This window comes from Temnothorax nylanderi, unplaced genomic scaffold (assembly GCF_030848795.1).
Source record: "Temnothorax nylanderi isolate EJ_2023f unplaced genomic scaffold, tnyl_v1.0 TNYL_tig0457_pilon, whole genome shotgun sequence".
NCBI lineage: Eukaryota > Metazoa > Arthropoda > Insecta > Hymenoptera > Formicidae > Temnothorax > Temnothorax nylanderi.
Window position 1 is genome coordinate 31,100 of NW_027249519.1, and position 20,151 is coordinate 51,250.

The 20,151-nt window shown below is 35.9% G+C and overlaps 2 protein-coding genes and 2 long non-coding RNA genes across 4 annotated transcripts; 2 read left to right on the top strand and 2 right to left on the bottom strand.

Moving 5' to 3' along the window:
• Positions 1-268: 268 nt before the first annotated feature.
• Positions 269-697, top strand: LOC139782978 (uncharacterized). The gene is made up of 2 exons (XR_011721078.1): positions 269-404; positions 486-697. It is a non-coding gene; the product is annotated as an uncharacterized lncRNA (long non-coding RNA).
• Positions 698-8,920: 8,223 nt separating this feature from the next.
• Positions 8,921-9,519, top strand: LOC139782976 (uncharacterized). Its single transcript, XR_011721076.1, has 2 exons — positions 8,921-9,109; positions 9,384-9,519. It is a non-coding gene; the product is annotated as an uncharacterized lncRNA (long non-coding RNA).
• Positions 9,520-10,784: 1,265 nt separating this feature from the next.
• On the bottom strand, positions 10,785-12,413 carry LOC139782970 (uncharacterized). The gene has a single exon (XM_071722071.1). The coding sequence runs from the start codon at positions 12,411-12,413 to the stop codon at positions 10,785-10,787; it is 1,629 nt and encodes a 542-aa protein (XP_071578172.1).
• A 1,340-nt stretch (positions 12,414-13,753) lies between these two features.
• Positions 13,754-14,785, bottom strand: LOC139782972 (uncharacterized). The gene has a single exon (XM_071722072.1). It carries the CDS (start codon positions 14,783-14,785, stop codon positions 13,754-13,756), a length of 1,032 nt encoding a protein of 343 aa, XP_071578173.1.
• Between the last annotated feature and the right edge of the window lie 5,366 nt (positions 14,786-20,151).

Below are 20,151 nucleotides of genomic sequence, written 5' to 3' on the forward strand. Positions count from 1 at the left end.
GATTAGAGGATGCATTGAACGTCCAGATTGATCGGGAGAGAGAAGCGTAGTACGATTACTCGATCACGGTGGTTACTGGCAGTTTAGTAATTCGTAATGTAGGCCATTGATATATAATTATTTGAGCCTACCCTTCCAAGCCATCAAAATCTTTTTAGCAAATATTCAGCCAAAGAACGTTATGTATACTATTCTTCCAGATTATACATCTCTACTCAAAATTATTTATCTTTAAATATGTAATTATACTTTGATGTTACTCCTTTGCAGGTAAATGGTCGACAGAAGCTTACAATGTGGTACAAAATTGTTCCTCAAAGGGAGTTGCTGCTCAAGCTCAGATTGAAGGTCGCATTCAAACTAATATTTATGCAAATATTTATTTTATGATACAAAATTATGGGGTAAGTAGTTATTATTATCCAATCTTCGAGAATCTCTTTGCAGATGCGCAAATTAATTGAAATTAATTGATTTTTTTAAAGCTAATTTCCCTTACTGAAGAACTAGTAATGAACGGACATGCTGAACAAGTAGCATGGGACCAGATGAAGCCAGAAACACTTGAATCCATCTGTACATAAGAGTTGTCAAGGAACTCTACAATTTTCACGCATAATCCGCGATTCTTAGTCAGTATGGACTAGAGTTTAATACAATCGCCATTGATGATCCCCTTTAATCGCGTCAAAATTGATTATTTCGCTTTTTGACTTCGTTCTTTACTCATGTTGTAAAATAGTTTTCCGATTGTGTAGAATATTTATATTCAGAAAGAAAGAAATTTATAAAGATTGCTATCTTGATCGTAGAGTAGAGAAAACAATGGCTACGTTCGCTTTGGACGCTTTCGTGCTGAAAGCATCACTCCATCAATAAAGATAGACTGATGCTTTCAGCACGAAAGCGCCCAAAGCGAACGCAGCCAATAACTTAACATTTTACAAAGTAGTGTCACATTTAAACTAGAACATTGTATCGAATAACTCAGACGAATTAGGAAATTCGTTTCTACGTGACTCATCTATTTCTGATTGGGGACGATTCGAGAACTCATTGAAATAATTTAATTTCTTTTCACATTTAAATTTAGGTCACCGTAGATTAAACTTGTTACTTTAGAAGTTATTGTTAAATGGCGTATTTTATTTAACGTCCCGTGTTATCTTTTCAAATTATTTAAAGGTTTTTCAGTAACTTGTATTCCGCATTTCACTGTCGTGGCTTAAAATTATTTTATGTTTCAAAAGATGGAGACTAAGCTTTCGGATTAATCCAGATGTACGCATATACATATACTGTATATGTATATTTGATTAATTGTTTACTTAGATATCAATGATTCTTGCGCGATATGCTAACACATTTTTTTCTATGCAAGATTGCAATGCAGTAGAAACTAGTTAACTTTCGTAACTTGTGCAATTGCGCTCAACTGGAAACGTTTGGCAGTTATGAAATGTTAATATTTAATATTGTTGTTAAACATAATATAGAAATATTTTTCTATAAAATGTATACAAGTAAGGTTACAATCATTAAATTGTTCACAGTGCTCACGTACATAACTTTGTCGCGTGCTGCGATTAACTCAATTTATTATAATTTTTTAACAAAGCGAAAATATAGCAATAATATGGCGCAATGAACATCGTTACGTAATATAGCTTTGATTATATGTAACATTAACATAATTATTTTTTAAGGTAATTATGAAGGAGAGGTGCTTTCTTACCGATTTGGCTAAAACTTCACAATTTTGTATATTTTGGTGCGTACAACATAAATATGTAAGAGAGAGAAAGAGAGGGAGAAGGAGAGAAGGAGAAAGAGGAAGAGAGAGAAAGAGAGAGTTAAAACTGATGCTCTTAATTTTAGGAAAAATGTTATTAAGTATTGGGTGTACAACTTAATTCGGTCCGTTTTTTGCTTGAAAAACGCATTTATTTGAACGATAAAATGAATTAATACCTTATTCAAAGTACTGTCCATCGCTAGCCACTACTTTTTCCCATCTTTCTGGCAATTTATGGATTCCGTCGCGGAAGAAGCGTTCATCTTTTGAAGCCAAGAATTAATCGAGCCAATTTTTCTCCCGACTGCTGCCAACCTTCGGTTGGCGAAGACGAGGGAGTATGCGTTTCACTGGGGCCGAACCTTTGTTACCTTAGTTCTCGATAACTACAACATACTATGATATGTGCTTCCGTATATAAGTTTCTTATTGATCAAGCAAGGTTTATAGATTACAATTATCATTAATCGTTGTGTTAAATAAAAAGCGAAAAAACGATATATTACATTTATACGTTCTCTTATTGGCTATCGACTGAGTTACAGAGGAAATTGATTAAACAATGACATGCATCCGCATGGGGAATTTTAGTGATTTCCAGTTACCTCTATTGAGCTCCGGCAGAACGTACAGCTGTTCTGTTCATTGCTGCACGCTCATTGGATATCGCTCGTCGTGCACGATGTTATCGCGCGCGCTGGTCTGCTTTATTGCTCACATGTCATATTTGGCCGGTAGTTAGAGGTTAAGTTTGTTTATACAGGTTTAATCTTTACAAAATTAAATAAAAATATAATAAATAGTGTGATAAACAGTAATACACTGCCTAATACAAGTTTGTTTATCGAATCATTTCCTTGGAAATACCATGTGGTATCAAGTATCTTATATGTGTGTATACATACAGGGTGTCAAGTAATAAGCGGATCACTGCTCGTGATGCCCGTGATGGGCAGTTAAAGCGGGTAAAACTGAATCGAAAAGTCTTTTACTGTTTTGTAAGTATTTCAATAATTAATAAGAAAATAATTAATAAAGATACGCGAATCAAGATGCGTTCGTGCGATTCGACGAGAAGGAGCAGCCCAATGTTTACGTTGCTAGGCCGCGGCGAGATATTGGGAGAAACGCTATGTTTATAACAAAAATTATTAACTATACATGAGTGACACTCATTGTCATTATTGTTTATAAAGCACTCCTCTCATAATATTTCGCTATGCACATAGTAACGTAAACGTTGGGCTGCTCCTTCTCGTCAAATCGTGTGGATGCACACTGATTAATTCTCTTATCTTTATTAATTAATTTCTCATTAATTATTGAGAAACTTACAGTACGATAAAGGACGTTTAATTTGATTCAGTTTAATTCGCACTTTCTGTCCACGAGAAGTGGCCCGCTTATTACCTAACACCCTGTATATACATGTTTATATAATTGTAAATTTAAATTTATTATATATAAATAAAAATCATTAAAAATGCCAAAAAGATAGAGAAAATTACTTGTCATAATTAATCTCATATACTATTGTGTATAAGATTTAGATTATGCCTATAGTACCTACATTTTCAACTATTTATATATTATAAAATATACTTCTGCATAGCATAGAAATATATATATTGCTTTTAAAAGTAGTAATAAATAAATAATTAAAATATTGCAACTGCAGCAAAAAGATTGTAAACAAAAATTATAATAAAATTTAAAAAATGAAAACTTAAAAATTAATCAGTAAAAAAACAGATTAAAAAAACTAAAATAAAAAATTAAAAAATTTAATAAAAACAAAAATTATAATAATAGAAAACAAATACAAAAAACAAGAACTTAGAAATTAATTGGTAAAGAGTTAGTTTAAAAAAAAATAGACTCCCGACTGCTGCCTAAAGTAAGTTAAATAATAATAAAAAACCAAAAATTTAAAAAAGTTAAAAACAAAAACTTATATAAAAAAATTAAATAAAAAAATTGTTTTTAAAAAAAAACGACTCCCGACTGCTGCCTAAACTAGGTTAAATTAAATGCAGAAAATAAAAATTAATAAATAAAAACAAACTTATAAAAAAAATAAATTTAACCAAAAACAGGTTTAAAAAGTTTAAATAATAATAAACAAAAAGTCTTAAAAATTAATTGGTACATAAGACAGGTTTATTTGGTAATAAAAATGTAATATACATATAATAATAAGTATAAAGTACAAAATTAAAAACTTCTAAAAATTTAAAATAATATTAATTATAAAATATTAATACAATTGACACACTATTAGGAAATATTATCTAATAACAAATATGATTAAAATACATACAAATACTTGATTACTTACTACAATTTATTCTTCTTATTATTATATTAGGCATTACAGACGCGCGCTTTGCGCGCGCTATTTAATTTTAATATTATACTATTACTATTATACTATTAACTCTTTCATACACATAACTGTCAAAATATACAATGACAGCCGCTCACGAAGTAAGCGTAGCCTGAGAACCAATCGGCATCGCGGAAAAGCGACAACAATTAATAAATTTCGATAAATTCGAATATTGATTTAACATGCCTTTTTTAGAAATGGAAGTAGAACATTAATGAAAAAGAAGTGAATTAAAGACAAATTTTATAATGAAAAATACTCTTTTATTTACGCTATAATTTATTAATTGCATATTTTAAAAGAGCAGTCGGGAGACGCCACGCCAAATTTTATACTTAATATTTTAACATATATTTTTGCTTCTCTCTTTCTGTATGCATTTCTCTGTTTATGTATGTGTGCGTGCGTGCGTGCGTCGTGTACATGCACATGTATATAAGAATACACATATACACGCACACACGTGGCGTCTCCCGACTGCTCTTTTAAAATATGCAATTAATAAATTATAGCGTAAATAAAAGAGTATTTTTCATTATAAAATTTGTCTTTAATTTACTTCTTTTCATTAATGTTCTACTTCCATTTCTAAAAAAGGCATGTTAAATCAATATTCGAATTTATCGAAATTTATTAATTGTTGTCGCTTTTCCGCGATGCCGATTGGTTCTCAGGCTACGCTTACTTCGTGAGCGGCTGTCATTGTATATTTTGACAGTTATGTGTATGAAAGAGTTAATAGTATAATAGTAATAGTATAATATTAAAATTAAATAGCGCGCGCAAAGCGCGCGTCTGTAATGCCTAATATAATAATCAGAAGAATAAATTGTAGTAAGTAATCAAGTATTTGTATGTATTTTCAATCATATTTGTTATTAGATAATATTTCCTAATAGTGTGTCAATTGTATTAATATTTTATAATTAATATCAAATGAATAAATAAAGGGCAACGAGCCGTAACAAGGTGACAATGTTAATATATTCAGTGTAATAATACAAACATAGTTACAAACGTTTCGGTTCTAACGTCGAACCATCCTCAGTGTTCAAATTAATAAAAAACATACGCAAAGAAGAAAAGTATTCCCGAGAACATTATAAAATAAGACGGACGCCTAGTAGAACAAAGTCGCAATATTCTGCGCGAACTCCCTTAATTCCATCGGACAGGGAAGACAAAATCGTCGAATGTAACGCTGTAATCAAATATAACCGTTGCGGGCGTGTTGACAATAAATTAAATGCAATACGTACAATATTCTTCGATGGGGACATTCGTAGTCCAACATTCTCGATTACGTGGTATTTTGCCGTGAGTACTTAGTGGCTACTGTACATAGTCGCAAGAGCGGAGCCGTATATATAATGACGAGGAGAGGAAAAGGAAAGGGAAGGGGAAACAAAGAGCCGTGTGTACTTACAAGGAGAGGAAAGGGAAAGGAAGGGGAAGGAGAACACTAAGGAGGAAACAAATTCAGGACTGAAAGATATTCCTCGGGGAGAGACTCTGTGTCGTACTGCTTGTTTAGCGGGGACGACTGTCTTTTTATGTGAATCATTTCAGAAGTGAGTCTCTTCCCGAGTGATGGCTCGATATCCAAGACCTTCACATCCTCCCAGTCAAACTCATGGTCCATCCGAAGTTTGTGGGCCGAAATGACCGAAGGAGAACCAGAACTTCTGTTGATATCCATTCTGTGTTCCTTTACCCTCGTTTTGAGTTGTCTTTTAGTTTGTCCTACATAGGACGCCTCACAGTCTTTGCATGAAATTTTGTAGACGACATTGCTATGGGCCAATTTATCGAGGTTATCTTTCCCCGTCTTAATAAATCTTGTCAAAGGGTGCGCCACCGAAAAGGCAATGTCCAAATTTTTAACAAAACCTTTGAATTTCTCTGATACAGATCTGACATATGGGAGGGTGAAATACTTGTCCTGTGTGGCTCTAATGACAAATCAGCTTTTCTTTTTTGTAAACCAAATTGTGTAATTCTATTCTTGATGGAAGAAAAAATGAATGGTAAGGGGTAACCGTTCATTAAGAGTACATGAATAATGAAGTCAAAATTTTTCTTGTGGAATTTTGGATCAGATATTGTCAAAATTTTGTCAACCATCCCGAAAATGACCCCCCTTTTGTGGGAAATAGGGTGGTGCGAGTGGAAATTAAGGTATCTCCCCGAGAAAGTGGGCTTGTGGTACCAGTCGAATTCGAACTCTTCGTCTCTCACCGCCACCCTAACATCAAGAAAATTAAGTACGTTATTGTCACTGATTTCAATCGTGAACCGTAGTCTGTTATGTAGTGAGTTGAAAGTTTCCAAAATATCTGCGAATTTCTCAGGGGGGGCTGCCATGAAAATATCATCTACGTATCTGCGATAAACTTTAATGTAAGGTAACAAGGTTATTGCCCTTTCCTCTATGTCTTGCAACGTGATATCAGCGATAATCGGTGAGAGAGGAGAGCCCATCGGAGAACCAAATATTTGTTTGTAAATACAGTCATTAAATACAAAGAAAGTCGAGTCTAAAACTAGCCGAATCGCTATTAAAAATTCGTCCTTAGGTATGTGTGTCCTCTCAGAAATGGAGTCCCATCGTTTTTCAATGCTGTTAATTGCAAGATCTGTTGGTACGTTGGTGAATAATGAGACGACATCTAATGAAATCAGTTTGTAATTTTACTCCAGCCTAATGCCCCTCAACTCATTGACCAACTGGTAACTATTTATTATGTGAGATTTTGGGAATGTGATGTTATTGTGGATGATATTATGTAAAAAAAAACGCTAACATATATAAAAGGCTGTTGATCGAGGAGACAATAATTCTGAGAGGACAACCCGTTTTATGTGCCTTAAAAAGTCCATAAGCTCTAATTTATAATTAATATTATTTTAAATTTTTAGAAGTTTTTAATTTTGTACTTTATACTTATTATTATATGTATATTACATTTTTATTACCAAATAAACCTGTCTTATGTACCAATTAATTTTTAAGACTTTTTGTTTATTATTATTTAAACTTTTTAAACCTGTTTTTGGTTAAATTTATTTTTGTATAAGTTTTTGTTTTTAAATTTTTTTTATTATTTTAAACTATTTAAACCTGTTTTTGTTGGTAAAGTTTTTGTTTTTAAATTTTTTAAAATTATTTTAAACTTTTTAAACTTGTTTTTAGTTAAATTTATTTTTGTATAAATTTTTGTTTTTAAATTTTTTTTGTATGTTTTTGTTTTTACATTTTATTTTAAATTTTAGTTATTAAATTAATTTTTTTTATAAGTTTGTTTTTATTTATTAATTTTTATTTTCTGCATTTAATTTAACCTAGTTTAGGCAGCAGTCGGGAGTCTTTTAAAAAAAAAAAAAACAATTTTTTGATACCCTGTTCTGAAGTGAAGCGTATTCCAGTCAAAGCGTTCTGCATCGATCGAAACAAATGGTAGTCGGAAGGGGCAAGGTCTGGGCTATAAGGCGGGTGAGCCAGAACTTCCCATCCGATATTTTCCAAATAGTTTATAACCGGAACAGCAACATGAGGCCGAGCGTTGTCATGGTGAAAGATTATGGATTCGTGTCTGGTCACATATTCTGGACGTTTTTCGGCTATAGCTCGCTTTAAACGGATCAATTGTTGCCTGTAGAAGTCTCCCGTGAGTGTTTGACCAGGTTTTAGCAGCTCATAGTGGATCACACCCTTCTGATCCCACCAAATACAGAGCATTACCTTGGCACCATGGATATTCGGCTTCGGCGTTGATGTTCCCGGTTGGCCGGGCTTTACATACGATTTTTTGCGTTTCGGGTTGTCGTAGTGAATCCATTTTTCGTCCCCGGTAATGATTCGATGCAGAAAAGACTTCTTTTTGTACCGTTCAAGCAACATTTCGGACATGCAAAATCGTCGTTCGATATCTCTCGGTTTCAATTCATATGGGACCCAATTTCCTTGCTTTTGGATGTATCCCGCGGCTTTGAGTCGTTTCGAAATAGCTTGTTGAGTAACTTCCAATGTTTTTGCGAGCTCTTCTTGCGTTTGACACGAATCTTGATCGAGTAATGTTTTTAATTCTTCATCTTCAAACTTTTCGGTTGACCCGAACGCTCTTTGTCTTCAACACTAAAATCACCACTTTTAAATCGTCGAAACCATTCTCTGCAAGATTTATCCGATGGTGCAGATTCACTTCCACAAGCATTCGATGCGCTTCAGCTGCACTTTTCTTCCAATTGAAACAGAAAATCAAAACTTCCCGCAAATGGTGCTTATTTGGAACGAAACTCGACATTTTCAACGCAGTAAAAATTAAACTTGTTGTGCAAAACTCAAAGGCTTGTAAACAATATTTGGTTGACAGATGTTGACACTTCACGATACAGCAAAAATCAGCTGTCGCCGTCACCCATTTATAGCACCTAGAGCTATCTTTTGAAAACGGACCGAACTAAGTTGTACACCCACTAAAATTGATTGTTGCGTAGTCTGTTATTATACCAATATGATGTAGACGCACATGATCATGCATAGTGACGTAAAAGTACATGGAATTACAGCACTAGTACAGTATAACAGCAACCTTTCATAATAGTCTGACGCCTTTAATTGTGTGCTATTGTATTATTTGACTTTGTATTTATATAGACTTTTCAGTATATACCAATTGTTTTCTGCTTAAAAAAAGCATTAACACTATTTCTATTATCTTTCTTAACCATAGGGGGAAATGGTGACCATTGATACAGCGGGAACATTGATACAGTCATCATATCTCTGCATGAGAAACATCTAAGAAGGTCACGTATTCATGCATATATGGCGTTATGATACACGAATAACCTAACCAAATTTCGTACGCGAGCAGTAGCCACTTGATGAATGACAGGTATAAACGTGTTTTGCGTACTCTCAGGTAAATATTTTCAAAAGTCTTTGAAGCGTGATTTTTCACATTAATCTGATTAATACTAAATAAATATTTCGTCAAAAGTAAGAAACAGTATATCTCTTACTAATTTGTCTAAAATATTGATATGACTTTGTATTATTTTCGGCTGAGAATATATTTTATTATGTATGACGCTGTGGGGCAGATTCGTACACTGACTCGTGAAGCACTTTGATACATATCAATATGTATCTATGTAGTTTATAGCATTAAGTAAAATATTTTTATTTTATTTTAGACGAAAATGGTAAGAACGTACCAAAAAAAGACCGATAGGGTCTATATTGATGAAGATGCCGTAAAATTGTTAATTCCGTATAAATAAATATCTCTATATCTCTATATACAATAAACATAGCTTGTTTTAATAATAATCCAATTTATTTCTGAATAATATTAATATAGATCACTGAGAATCAGTGCCCCATGCCCGTATCATTGTACCCCGCATATGAGGCACATTGATACGAATTTCATTTTTTACAAAAAATGTTATAACATTTCTTATTATTAACCGACAGCAAAAAGGCAATCAAAACACGTAAGTAGAAGGACAAGCCTTTAAATTTAACCTATTACATTTATCTTAATCTATCTGCAAAGTTATTTATTTAACTCTTGAAAAAAATCGTATTAATGTGCCCCACTTCCCCCTATAGTTAAATAATAGAAATAGAGTTTATGCTTTTTTTAAAGCAGAAAATAATTGGTATATTGAAATATATAAATACAAAGTATAATAAATACAAAGTCAAATAGTAGCACATAATTAAAGTAAGGTGCCAGACTATTATAGGACAAGTTGCCGTTATACTGTATTATTACTGTAATTTCATGTATTTTTACGTCACTACGCATTATCATGTGCGTCTACATCATATCAGTATTACAGACATTCTAACCACGCAACTATCAATTTTAGTACTTAATAACTTTTTTCCTAATTGAGAGCGACAATTTTAACTTATAGATTCATGTTTTACGCACCAAAATACACAAAATTAAAATTTTAGCCAATTTGGTGAAGAAGCCCCTCTCCTTCATAATTACCTTTTTTAAACCACATTTAACTGCAATAATTAAATTATTTATATTCAACCAATTAATAATTTTTAAAATATAAGTAATTTATCTAAGACTATTTATTTATTATTAAAAAAATTAATAATTATTTTCCACTAATTATTAATTTTCAAATAGATAGTAATTTATTTTTAATAAGTAGTATTATTTGACCAAACTGACGTAGCGTATAATGTCGTAATTACATTACTTCAATCCTCGACGTTTCGACACTCGTTTTGTGTCCTTATCCAGAGTACTAAAACTACGAAGTCATGTTACAAATAATATCGCAACGAGGAACAAAGGGGCGTAGGAACAGAAAATATATCTACCTATCTCATATTAGTCGCACGTGAATTTCTTGCAGTTTAACACTTTGTCAGAATTTCGAAGTTGTCTAATTGTTAAAATGAAGGAGCCGCGATCCATCCTGAATTATAATGCGATGTAGCAAAAGAGGCAACCGGAACGGGAGAACGTGTGAGAGCAGTCATTCCGAGTCAAAAGACGGCATCGAACTACATACCGAATACACGAGTGGGTCACAGAAGAAAAACAAACAAAGAGAGAAATGTTATGTGGCATTTATGATTCGGTCGTATAGCGGGTTAAGATTCTCGGTGTCTTTTTTGAGATTAATCGTATTATTGTGTTTTTTGATATAAAACATTTCCGCTATCTCTCTCTTTCTCACATTCTTCTCCCTATGCAAAACTTCGGCCGTGGACCATTTGAAATCATGCCCGTTCATCAATCGGTGCTTGCTAACTACAGAGCGCCTGCTCTCATCTTTTTTAATGTCACTCAGATGTTCCTTCACACGAGTTTCCAAGTGTCTTAGTGTTTGTCCTATGTAGGATACATTACAATCGTTACAGTCGATTTTACACACCACACCTGTTTCCTTCATGTTGTCCAGTTTATCTTTCCCGCGTTTTATAATTGAGTCGAGTTTTTTAGGAATCGTGTGAAGGACCTCCAAGCCACAGCGATTCACCGTACGGCGAATATTCTCGCTTAAACCCTTAACATAGGGAAACACAATATGTCTCCGGGCATCGAAAGTACTACCGGCATTACCCGAGTCGACGATGTCCTTGCGATAGTTTAACTCTTTTAGCCTCTTGTTAATTTGCTTGTCGATAAATTTTTCCGGGAAGCAGTTATTTATAAGGATGTCCCTTACAGTTCTAATGTTGGAATTGTGAAATTGTTTATCAGAAAGTAAAATTGCACGGTCTACTAAACTTATAATCGTGTTATTTTTGTACCTCAGTGGATGATTGGAGAAATAATTGACATACCGGCCCGAAAACGTAGGTTTTCTGTGCCAGTTTGTCAAAAGCCTGTTACCGTTTCTGATAATTAGAACATCTAGGAAGAGGATAGCCCCGTTGACTTCTATTTCATGTGTAAATTTTAGACGCGGGTGATAGTTATTGAAAGCTGCAAGAACATCCCCAATTTTGTCTTTAGGTATTATGGCAATGACATCGTCGACATATCTACGGAAAAACGACAGACAAAAACCGAGCGAGGCAAGGCAATGAGTCTCTAGATCCTCCATTACGATGTCGGCCAATACTGGTGATAGAGGAGATCCCATCGGGCTGCCAAAGATCTGTTCGTATGTGTTTCCGTTGAAACTGAAACTGGTAGATTTCAGTACCAGCTCAATAGCATGCAAAAATTGCGGTAAGCTGAGCTTTGTGATCTTGGAAATGTCCTGCCAACGTTTCTCTATTGCTTTAAGAACTAACTCCTTAGGGATGTTGGTGAAGAGCGCCGTTACGTCAAGGGAAACGAGTACCTCGTCGGCCTTGATCTCTATGTTATTTATCTCTTTCACGAAGGACCAACTATCCTTGATATGAGACTCGGGGGTGCGGATAGAACTTTGTAAATGTTCATTGAGAAAGGAAGCTACGTTATAAAGTGGGCTTCCCAGAGCCGAAACGATGATCCGTAGCGGGAAACCATTCTTGTGGATCTTTGGCAGCCCGTAACAGCGGGGGAGATTTCCGTTCGTACAATTTAGGCGCCGGTAAACTACGTCCTCGATGATGCCTCCGTCCCTCCAAGATCTGACAAGTTCATTAAGTTTCGATGAAATTTGTTTGATAGGATCTTTTTTTAGTTTTTTGTAAGTGGACTCATCCTTAAGCAAATAAGTCATTTTTTCGAGATATTCATCTCTGTCCATAATGACTGTAACTTGACCCTTGTCAGCTCTCGTGACAAAGACATCTTGGTTATCTCGCAAAAATTTTTTACATTCGGCATACTTATTTAAAATGTAGCGGTCAACTCTATCCACATGATTCTGATCTACTAAAAATCTGTGTAACGAATCTGTCAACGAGCCTCGCACATTATTAACAGCGCTATCCGGAAATTTGTGTGTATTTACTTCGAAGTTTTCAATCACTTCTAAAACTGAATTCGCGCGGTCTCTCTTGTCTAATTAGTTGATTGGTAACGCGAATTTATCACCCAAGCTCAGAAAACTCGTAACCGAATCCGGTATTTGTTTATTACTAATATTGACCAACCACCTCGATCTATCAATCTTCGAAAAAGGATCTACCGAGATGTTTCGCTTTCTCATTATCCAATTGAATTTTTTGATTGACTTAACTTTCAAAGTGTTATTGTATTTCATGACCTTGTCATTGTTCGAATCGAAAAAATCAATAACCAAATTCTCCGGCAAATTTCTGAATAGCTGCTTTTCAATGTTTATGACTCTGGATCTTAAAAGTTTCAAATTATAATGACAATCACCGATTTCCATATTTAACATGACGGCTTGGCTCCGTCTTTTGAGATTTTCTAACTTGCGTATAGCCCTACTGCCGTGGAGAAAAATTTTTGACTTTATCTTATAAATGTGCGGCGGTAATACATCATATTTCCTACAACGAATTAAGAAAGTGAGCTGTTGGCTCAATCTGCAAATCCTGTTCCTTATATTGATCCATGACTTCATCAGACATGTGTTGTCGTGTCCGTAATTCCTTGTGATGGTCTCAAAAAATCCATATTTGTTCCAAAACACCATCGTTAAGGTCAGTGGTGTATAATAAATTAAAAAACTTCTTTTCTTCGTCAGTGAAATTTAATAAGTAGTATTATTTGACCAAACTGACGTAGCGTATAATGTCGTAATTACATTACTTCAATCCTCGACGTTTCGACACTCGTTTTGTGTCCTTATCCAGAGTACTAAAACTACGAAGTCATGTTACAAATAATATCGCAACGAGGAACAAAGGGGCGTAGGAACAGAAAATATATCTACCTATCTCATATTAGTCGCACGTGAATTTCTTGCAGTTTAACACTTTGTCAGAATTTCGAAGTTGTCTAATTGTTAAAATGAAGGAGCCGCGATCCATCCTGAATTATAATGCGATGTAGCAAAAGAGGCAACCGGAACGGGAGAACGTGTGAGAGCAGTCATTCCGAGTCAAAAGACGGCATCGAACTACATACCGAATACACGAGTGGGTCACAGAAGAAAAACAAACAAAGAGAGAAATGTTATGTGGCATTTATGATTCGGTCGTATAGCGGGTTAAGATTCTCGGTGTCTTTTTTGAGATTAATCGTATTATTGTGTTTTTTGATATAAAACATTTCCGCTATCTCTCTCTTTCTCACATTCTTCTCCCTATGCAAAACTTCGGCCGTGGACCATTTGAAATCATGCCCGTTCATCAATCGGTGCTTGCTAACTACAGAGCGCCTGCTCTCATCTTTTTTAATGTCACTCAGATGTTCCTTCACACGAGTTTCCAAGTGTCTTAGTGTTTGTCCTATGTAGGATACATTACAATCGTTACAGTCGATTTTACACACCACACCTGTTTCCTTCATGTTGTCCAGTTTATCTTTCCCGCGTTTTATAATTGAGTCGAGTTTTTTAGGAATCGTGTGAAGGACCTCCAAGCCACAGCGATTCACCGTACGGCGAATATTCTCGCTTAAACCCTTAACATAGGGAAACACAATATGTCTCCGGGCATCGAAAGTACTACCGGCATTACCCGAGTCGACGATGTCCTTGCGATAGTTTAACTCTTTTAGCCTCTTGTTAATTTGCTTGTCGATAAATTTTTCCGGGAAGCAGTTATTTATAAGGATGTCCCTTACAGTTCTAATGTTGGAATTGTGAAATTGTTTATCAGAAAGTAAAATTGCACGGTCTACTAAACTTATAATCGTGTTATTTTTGTACCTCAGTGGATGATTGGAGAAATAATTGACATACCGGCCCGAAAACGTAGGTTTTCTGTGCCAGTTTGTCAAAAGCCTGTTACCGTTTCTGATAATTAGAACATCTAGGAAGGGGATAGCCCCGTTGACTTCTATTTCATGTGTAAATTTTAGACGCGGGTGATAGTTATTGAAAGCTGCAAGAACATCCCCAATTTTGTCTTTAGGTATTATGGCAATGACATCGTCGACATATCTACGGAAAAACGACAGACAAAAACCGAGCGAGGCAAGGCAATGAGTCTCTAGATCCTCCATTACGATGTCGGCCAATACTGGTGATAGAGGAGATCCCATCGGGCTGCCAAAGATCTGTTCGTATGTGTTTCCGTTGAAACTGAAACTGGTAGATTTCAGTACCAGCTCAATAGCATGCAAAAATTGCGTGCAAAAATCGACGATGTCATTGCTATAATACCTAAAGACAAAATTGGGGATGTTCTTGCAGTTTTCAATAACTATCACCCGCGTCTAAAATTTACACATGAAATAGAAGTCAACAAGGCTATCCCCTTCCTAGATGTTTTAATTATCAGAAACGGTAACAGGCTTTTGACAAACTGGCACAGAAAACCTACGTTTTCGGGCCGGTATGTCAATTATTTCTCCAATCATCCACTGAGGTACAAAAATAACACGATTATAAGTTTAGTAGACCGTGCAATTTTACTTTCTGATAAACAATTTCACAATTCCAACATTAGAACTGTAAGGGACATCCTTATAAATAACTGCTTCCCGGAAAAATTTATCAACAAGCAAATTAACAAGAGACTAAAAGAGTTAAACTATCGCAAGGACATCGTCGACTCGGGTAATGCCGGTAGTACTTTCGATGCCCGGAGACATATTGTGTTTCCCTATGTTAAGGGTTTAAGCGAGAATATTCGCCGTATGGTGAATCGCTGTGGCTTGGAGGTCCTTCACACGATTCCTAAAAAACTCGACTCAATTATAAAACGCGGGAAAGATAAACTGGACAACATGAAGGAAACAGGTGTGGTGTGTAAAATCGACTGTAACGATTGTAATGTATCCTACATAGGACAAACACTAAGACACTTGGAAACTCGTGTGAAGGAACATCTGAGTGACATTAAAAAAGATGAGAGCAGGCGCTCTGTAGTTAGCAAGCACCGATTGATGAACGGGCATGATTTCAAATGGTCCACGGCCGAAGTTTTGCATAGGGAGAAGAATGTGAGAAAGAGAGAGATAGCGGAAATGTTTTATATCAAAAAACACAATAATACGATTAATCTCAAAAAAGACACCGAGAATCTTAACCCGCTATACGACCGAATCATAAATGCCACATAACATTTCTCTCTTTGTTTGTTTTTCTTCTGTGACCCACTCGTGTATTCGGTATGTAGTTCGATGCCGTCCTTTGACTCGGAATGACTGCTCTCACACGTTCTCCCGTTCCGGTTGCCTCTTTTGCTACATCGCATTATAATTCAGGATGGATCGCGGCTCCTTCATTTTAACAATTAGACAACTGCGAAATTCTGACAAAGTGTTAAACTGCAAGAAATTCACGTGCGACTAATATGAGATAGGTAGATATATTTTCTGTTCCTACGCCCCTTTGTTCCTCGTTGCGATATTATTTGTAACATGACTTCGTAGTTTTAGTACTCTGGATAAGGACACAAAACGAGTGTCGAAACGTCGAGGATTGAAGTAATGTAATTACGACATTATACGCTACGTCAGTTTGGTCAAATAATACTACTTATTAAATTTCACTGACGAAGAAAAGAAGTTTTTTAATTAATTTATTTTTGATAAACCATCTATTAATTATTTTAATAATAAAGAATTTATTTTTACTAATTACCAGTTTACAAAAGAAATTAATTCATTTTTACCTAATTACTAACTTTCACAAACTAGAAATTTTTCTCTGACAAATTACCAATTTTTTAAGTAATCTACATTTTTCACAAAAATTAAAGAAACACTATATAAATTTATCTTTAAAAATAGGCAAAATTCAAGCAGCTGTAACTTTGTTAAAAATGAACAAAATTTAAATTTAAAAAAAGGATTTTAAAGCTCAAAATTTCTACTTTCGAAAGGTTATTATTATTTTTTAGTTTCTGTGAGTTTGGTAATTTTTACATATAGAAAACTACGAGCTAGACAAAATAGAAAATTTTCCTTTCACTTTGTGGGCCTGTCAAGTGCACAAAAAAAAATCTGCGAAAATTTTCGACTTTCTAAAATAATGTAAAAATTAGCGATTTTTCTCTTTTTTATTTTGACCCGGAAAACAAATGTGCAGAACAACAACACAAATTTATTCTTTATGTGTTTTGTACTTTTAAGTACCCTGCATTTAAAAAAATTTGCCAAATAGCTATGAGATTTTTTTCATGGTGGCCACTATGGTTTTATGGAGCAAAACGTACAAAAAATTGTAAAATTGAGTTTTGGGAACTGTTAGGGGAACGAATAAATCTTACATATTCTTACGTATTTTGAGTCGAAGAATTTGAAAATGGCCATAAAACTTATGTCTATAGCGGAGAAAACATGGAAAACGAAGGAAAATGTGGAAAAAACATGAAATTGTTTAAACTCCCAGATGTAATTTTTTTACGTTTTTTAATGTAGGGTACTTAAGGGGATCCCAAAGCCATCTGTAATACCGACATTTGTTTTTCACAGATATCTTTTTTTTGGCTTTACGGATTTAAAAATCCTTCTCCAAAGTTGAAGTATATTCGGAAATAAAGGGCACACCACGTGATTTTATACCGAGAATAAAAATAATTTTAGGAACTGCATATAGCAATGCGTCAACTTGCGAAAACATTCGCTTTATATAAAAATTCTACAATGTATTGTTACAAAAAGACTGTGGCGTGCCCAGCGGATTACATCCAAAAATACGATACCGTTGTCAGAATTAGGTTTAGACTCTAAACAAAAAAGTTATCTGTGAAAAAGCGTTACGTGCAAAAGCGTGCAAACGTGCACTAGCAATGATGACATGAAAGAGCAGTATTGCGTGTAGCGAGAGATGGCGCAGCAATCGAACAAAGACAGATGCCTCTTGTTAGACAAGGAAAGATATAGATATATAACATAGAAAACAGGATTAGAAATGTTGACATTACCGACGTCGAGGAAGTTCGGTCTCCACTATAGGATCCCCTTAAAGTGCAAAAAAACATAAAGAATAAATTTGTTTTATTGTCCTGCACAATTGTTTTCTGGGTCAAAATGAAAAACGGAAAAATCACTAATTTTTACGTTATTTTCATCTGATAGCAGGTGAGCGCGGGAAGGGCAATTGAACGTACACGTCGCAATTACAATAGCACACGTTTATTAGCACCTCGTGCTTAGTACGTGATACGATGCACGACTGACTCTGATACAGTGACGAGAAACCCGAGATAAGTTTATGAAGCGCCTCTAGTGAGTTAGCCCCCTGGTGGGCACGGCGTGGCGCTCCTAGTATCCAACCATGGATTGCTAGTGGAAACCGGGCATGCGGATTACCAACACTTCCCCTCGAGACGTGGTTGGAAGGAACGTTCAGAATGATCTTAAGCCCATGAGATCAAGACATCGCCAGTGCTTAGGCCTCGGAAGTCCTTTGGTCATCACGTCTGCCATCATGTTGTCAGTAGATACGTAATTAACCTGAAACATATTCTCACGAATCGCGTCACGGATAAAGTGGTGCTTTAAATCGATATGTTTGCTTCTGGCGTGAAAGGTGGGATTCTCAGCCAGTTTGAGAGCACCCATGTTGTCATTGAAGAGCTTGATCGACGCGAGTTCTTCAAATCCCAACTGAGTGAGGAATTCCCGTAGGTACATGGCCTCCTTCGCAGCTTCAATCATCCCCATGTACTCGGCTTCGGTTGAGGACAGGGCAACTGTTCTCTGTTTCTTCGAGTCCCAAGACACGACTCCGCCGCTCAAGGTAAAGATATAGCCAGAGTATGAGCGCCGATCTATTGGGCAACCAGCCCAATCGGCGTCCACGTAGCCCGTTAACGGTTCCTCGGAAGGTTCGTAGATAAGCCCGACGTCAGCAGTCCCTTTGAGGTAACGGAGGACGCGCTTTGCAGCAGTCCAATGACACTGCCCGTAGTCGTTGTTGAATTGACTCAATGAGCTTACGGCGTAGGCTATGTCCGGTCTGGTAGAGACAGCTAGGTACATCAGAGCTCCCACAAGTTCGCGGTAAGGAACCCTTTTCTCGTCGTCACTAGGAACTTCCGTTAGTCTTGATAATCTCGTATTAACGTCCATAGGAGTGCTTATCGGCTTGCAATCGCTCATGCCGAATCGCTCAAGAATGTCGGTAATGTATCCTTTTTTATGTAAACCAATTTTGTTTCCATGTCGCGTGAACTCGATACCGAGACAATATTTCGGTTCTCCAAGGTCTCTGATCTCGAATTCACCGGCGAGGTAATTTTTCATCTTCTCAATTTTTCCTGGGTCACGAGATGCCAGTATAATATCATCAACGTAGACGGCCATCAGAAGTAGATCTTCCCCTTTTCCAACACGGTAGACACACGGATCCGACTCGGAAAGGACGGCGCCGAACTTGCGTAATGCATCGTCCAGCTTTTCATGCCAATTTCTACCGGCCTGCCGCAGACCGTACAATGATTTTTTCAACAGGCAAACGCAGTCCCCTTTACTCAAATCTTCCAGCATAGTAGCAGCCTTAGATCTGATGTCCTCACTGTAACAATCTGACAGAACAATAATCTTTAGAGAATTAATCAGTCCTTGTGGCGGTTCCATAAGAACTTCTTCTTCGATCGAACCATTTAAATAGACGGTAGCTACGTCGAGCTGCCTCAAAGTCATTCCGTAATTAGAGGCAAGAGCTACCAGGAGTCGAATCGAACTGAGACGAGCCACTGGAGCAAATGTTTGATTGAAGTGGATCCCGGGACGCTGGGCGAATCCTTGAGCTACTATCCGCGCTTTTCTTCTCTCCAACGTTCCATCAGGATTGTATTTATTACGAAGTACCATGCGGCTACCAATAACTTCCCGGTCGTCTGGACGCTTGACAATTTCCCATGTATCATTCTTCAGAATTGATGCAACTTCATCTGCCATGGCGCGATACCATTCATCGGCGTCTGGACCTGAAATGGCTTTCTTAACAGGCACTTCGGCAAGATGAACATACTCAACATCCGCAACATTCGTCTCTTCACGTGGTACAGAGAATAACTTTCTAGGCCTGCCTCTCATTCCGGTACGCAATATTCTAGGCCTGCCTGGTCCTCTCCTCGGCGTTGCCTCCGCGTCCGCGTTGTTATCTGGAGCATTATCTTCCTGGGGTGCCTCTCGATTGTTTTCTAACGGCTCACAGTGGGGCGAACGCCTCATTTTTCGGTCATTTGCTTATAACTTCTACATTTTTCAATGAAATGACTTGAAATTTGACATAAATAATGTACGATTATTATACATTTAGTGTATGAAATCAAAATTATTTAATTAACAATTTTTCATAAAGCGCATAGATGATTTTTCAATTTTTCAAATACTTTTTAGAGTTTCTTTTAAGTCGGTTTTATTTTTAAAAAAATTTTTTATTTTATACTTTTTTAGTGCTTCATTAAATTAATATGAATAATTATTATCGCATATTTCCTTACTGCTCC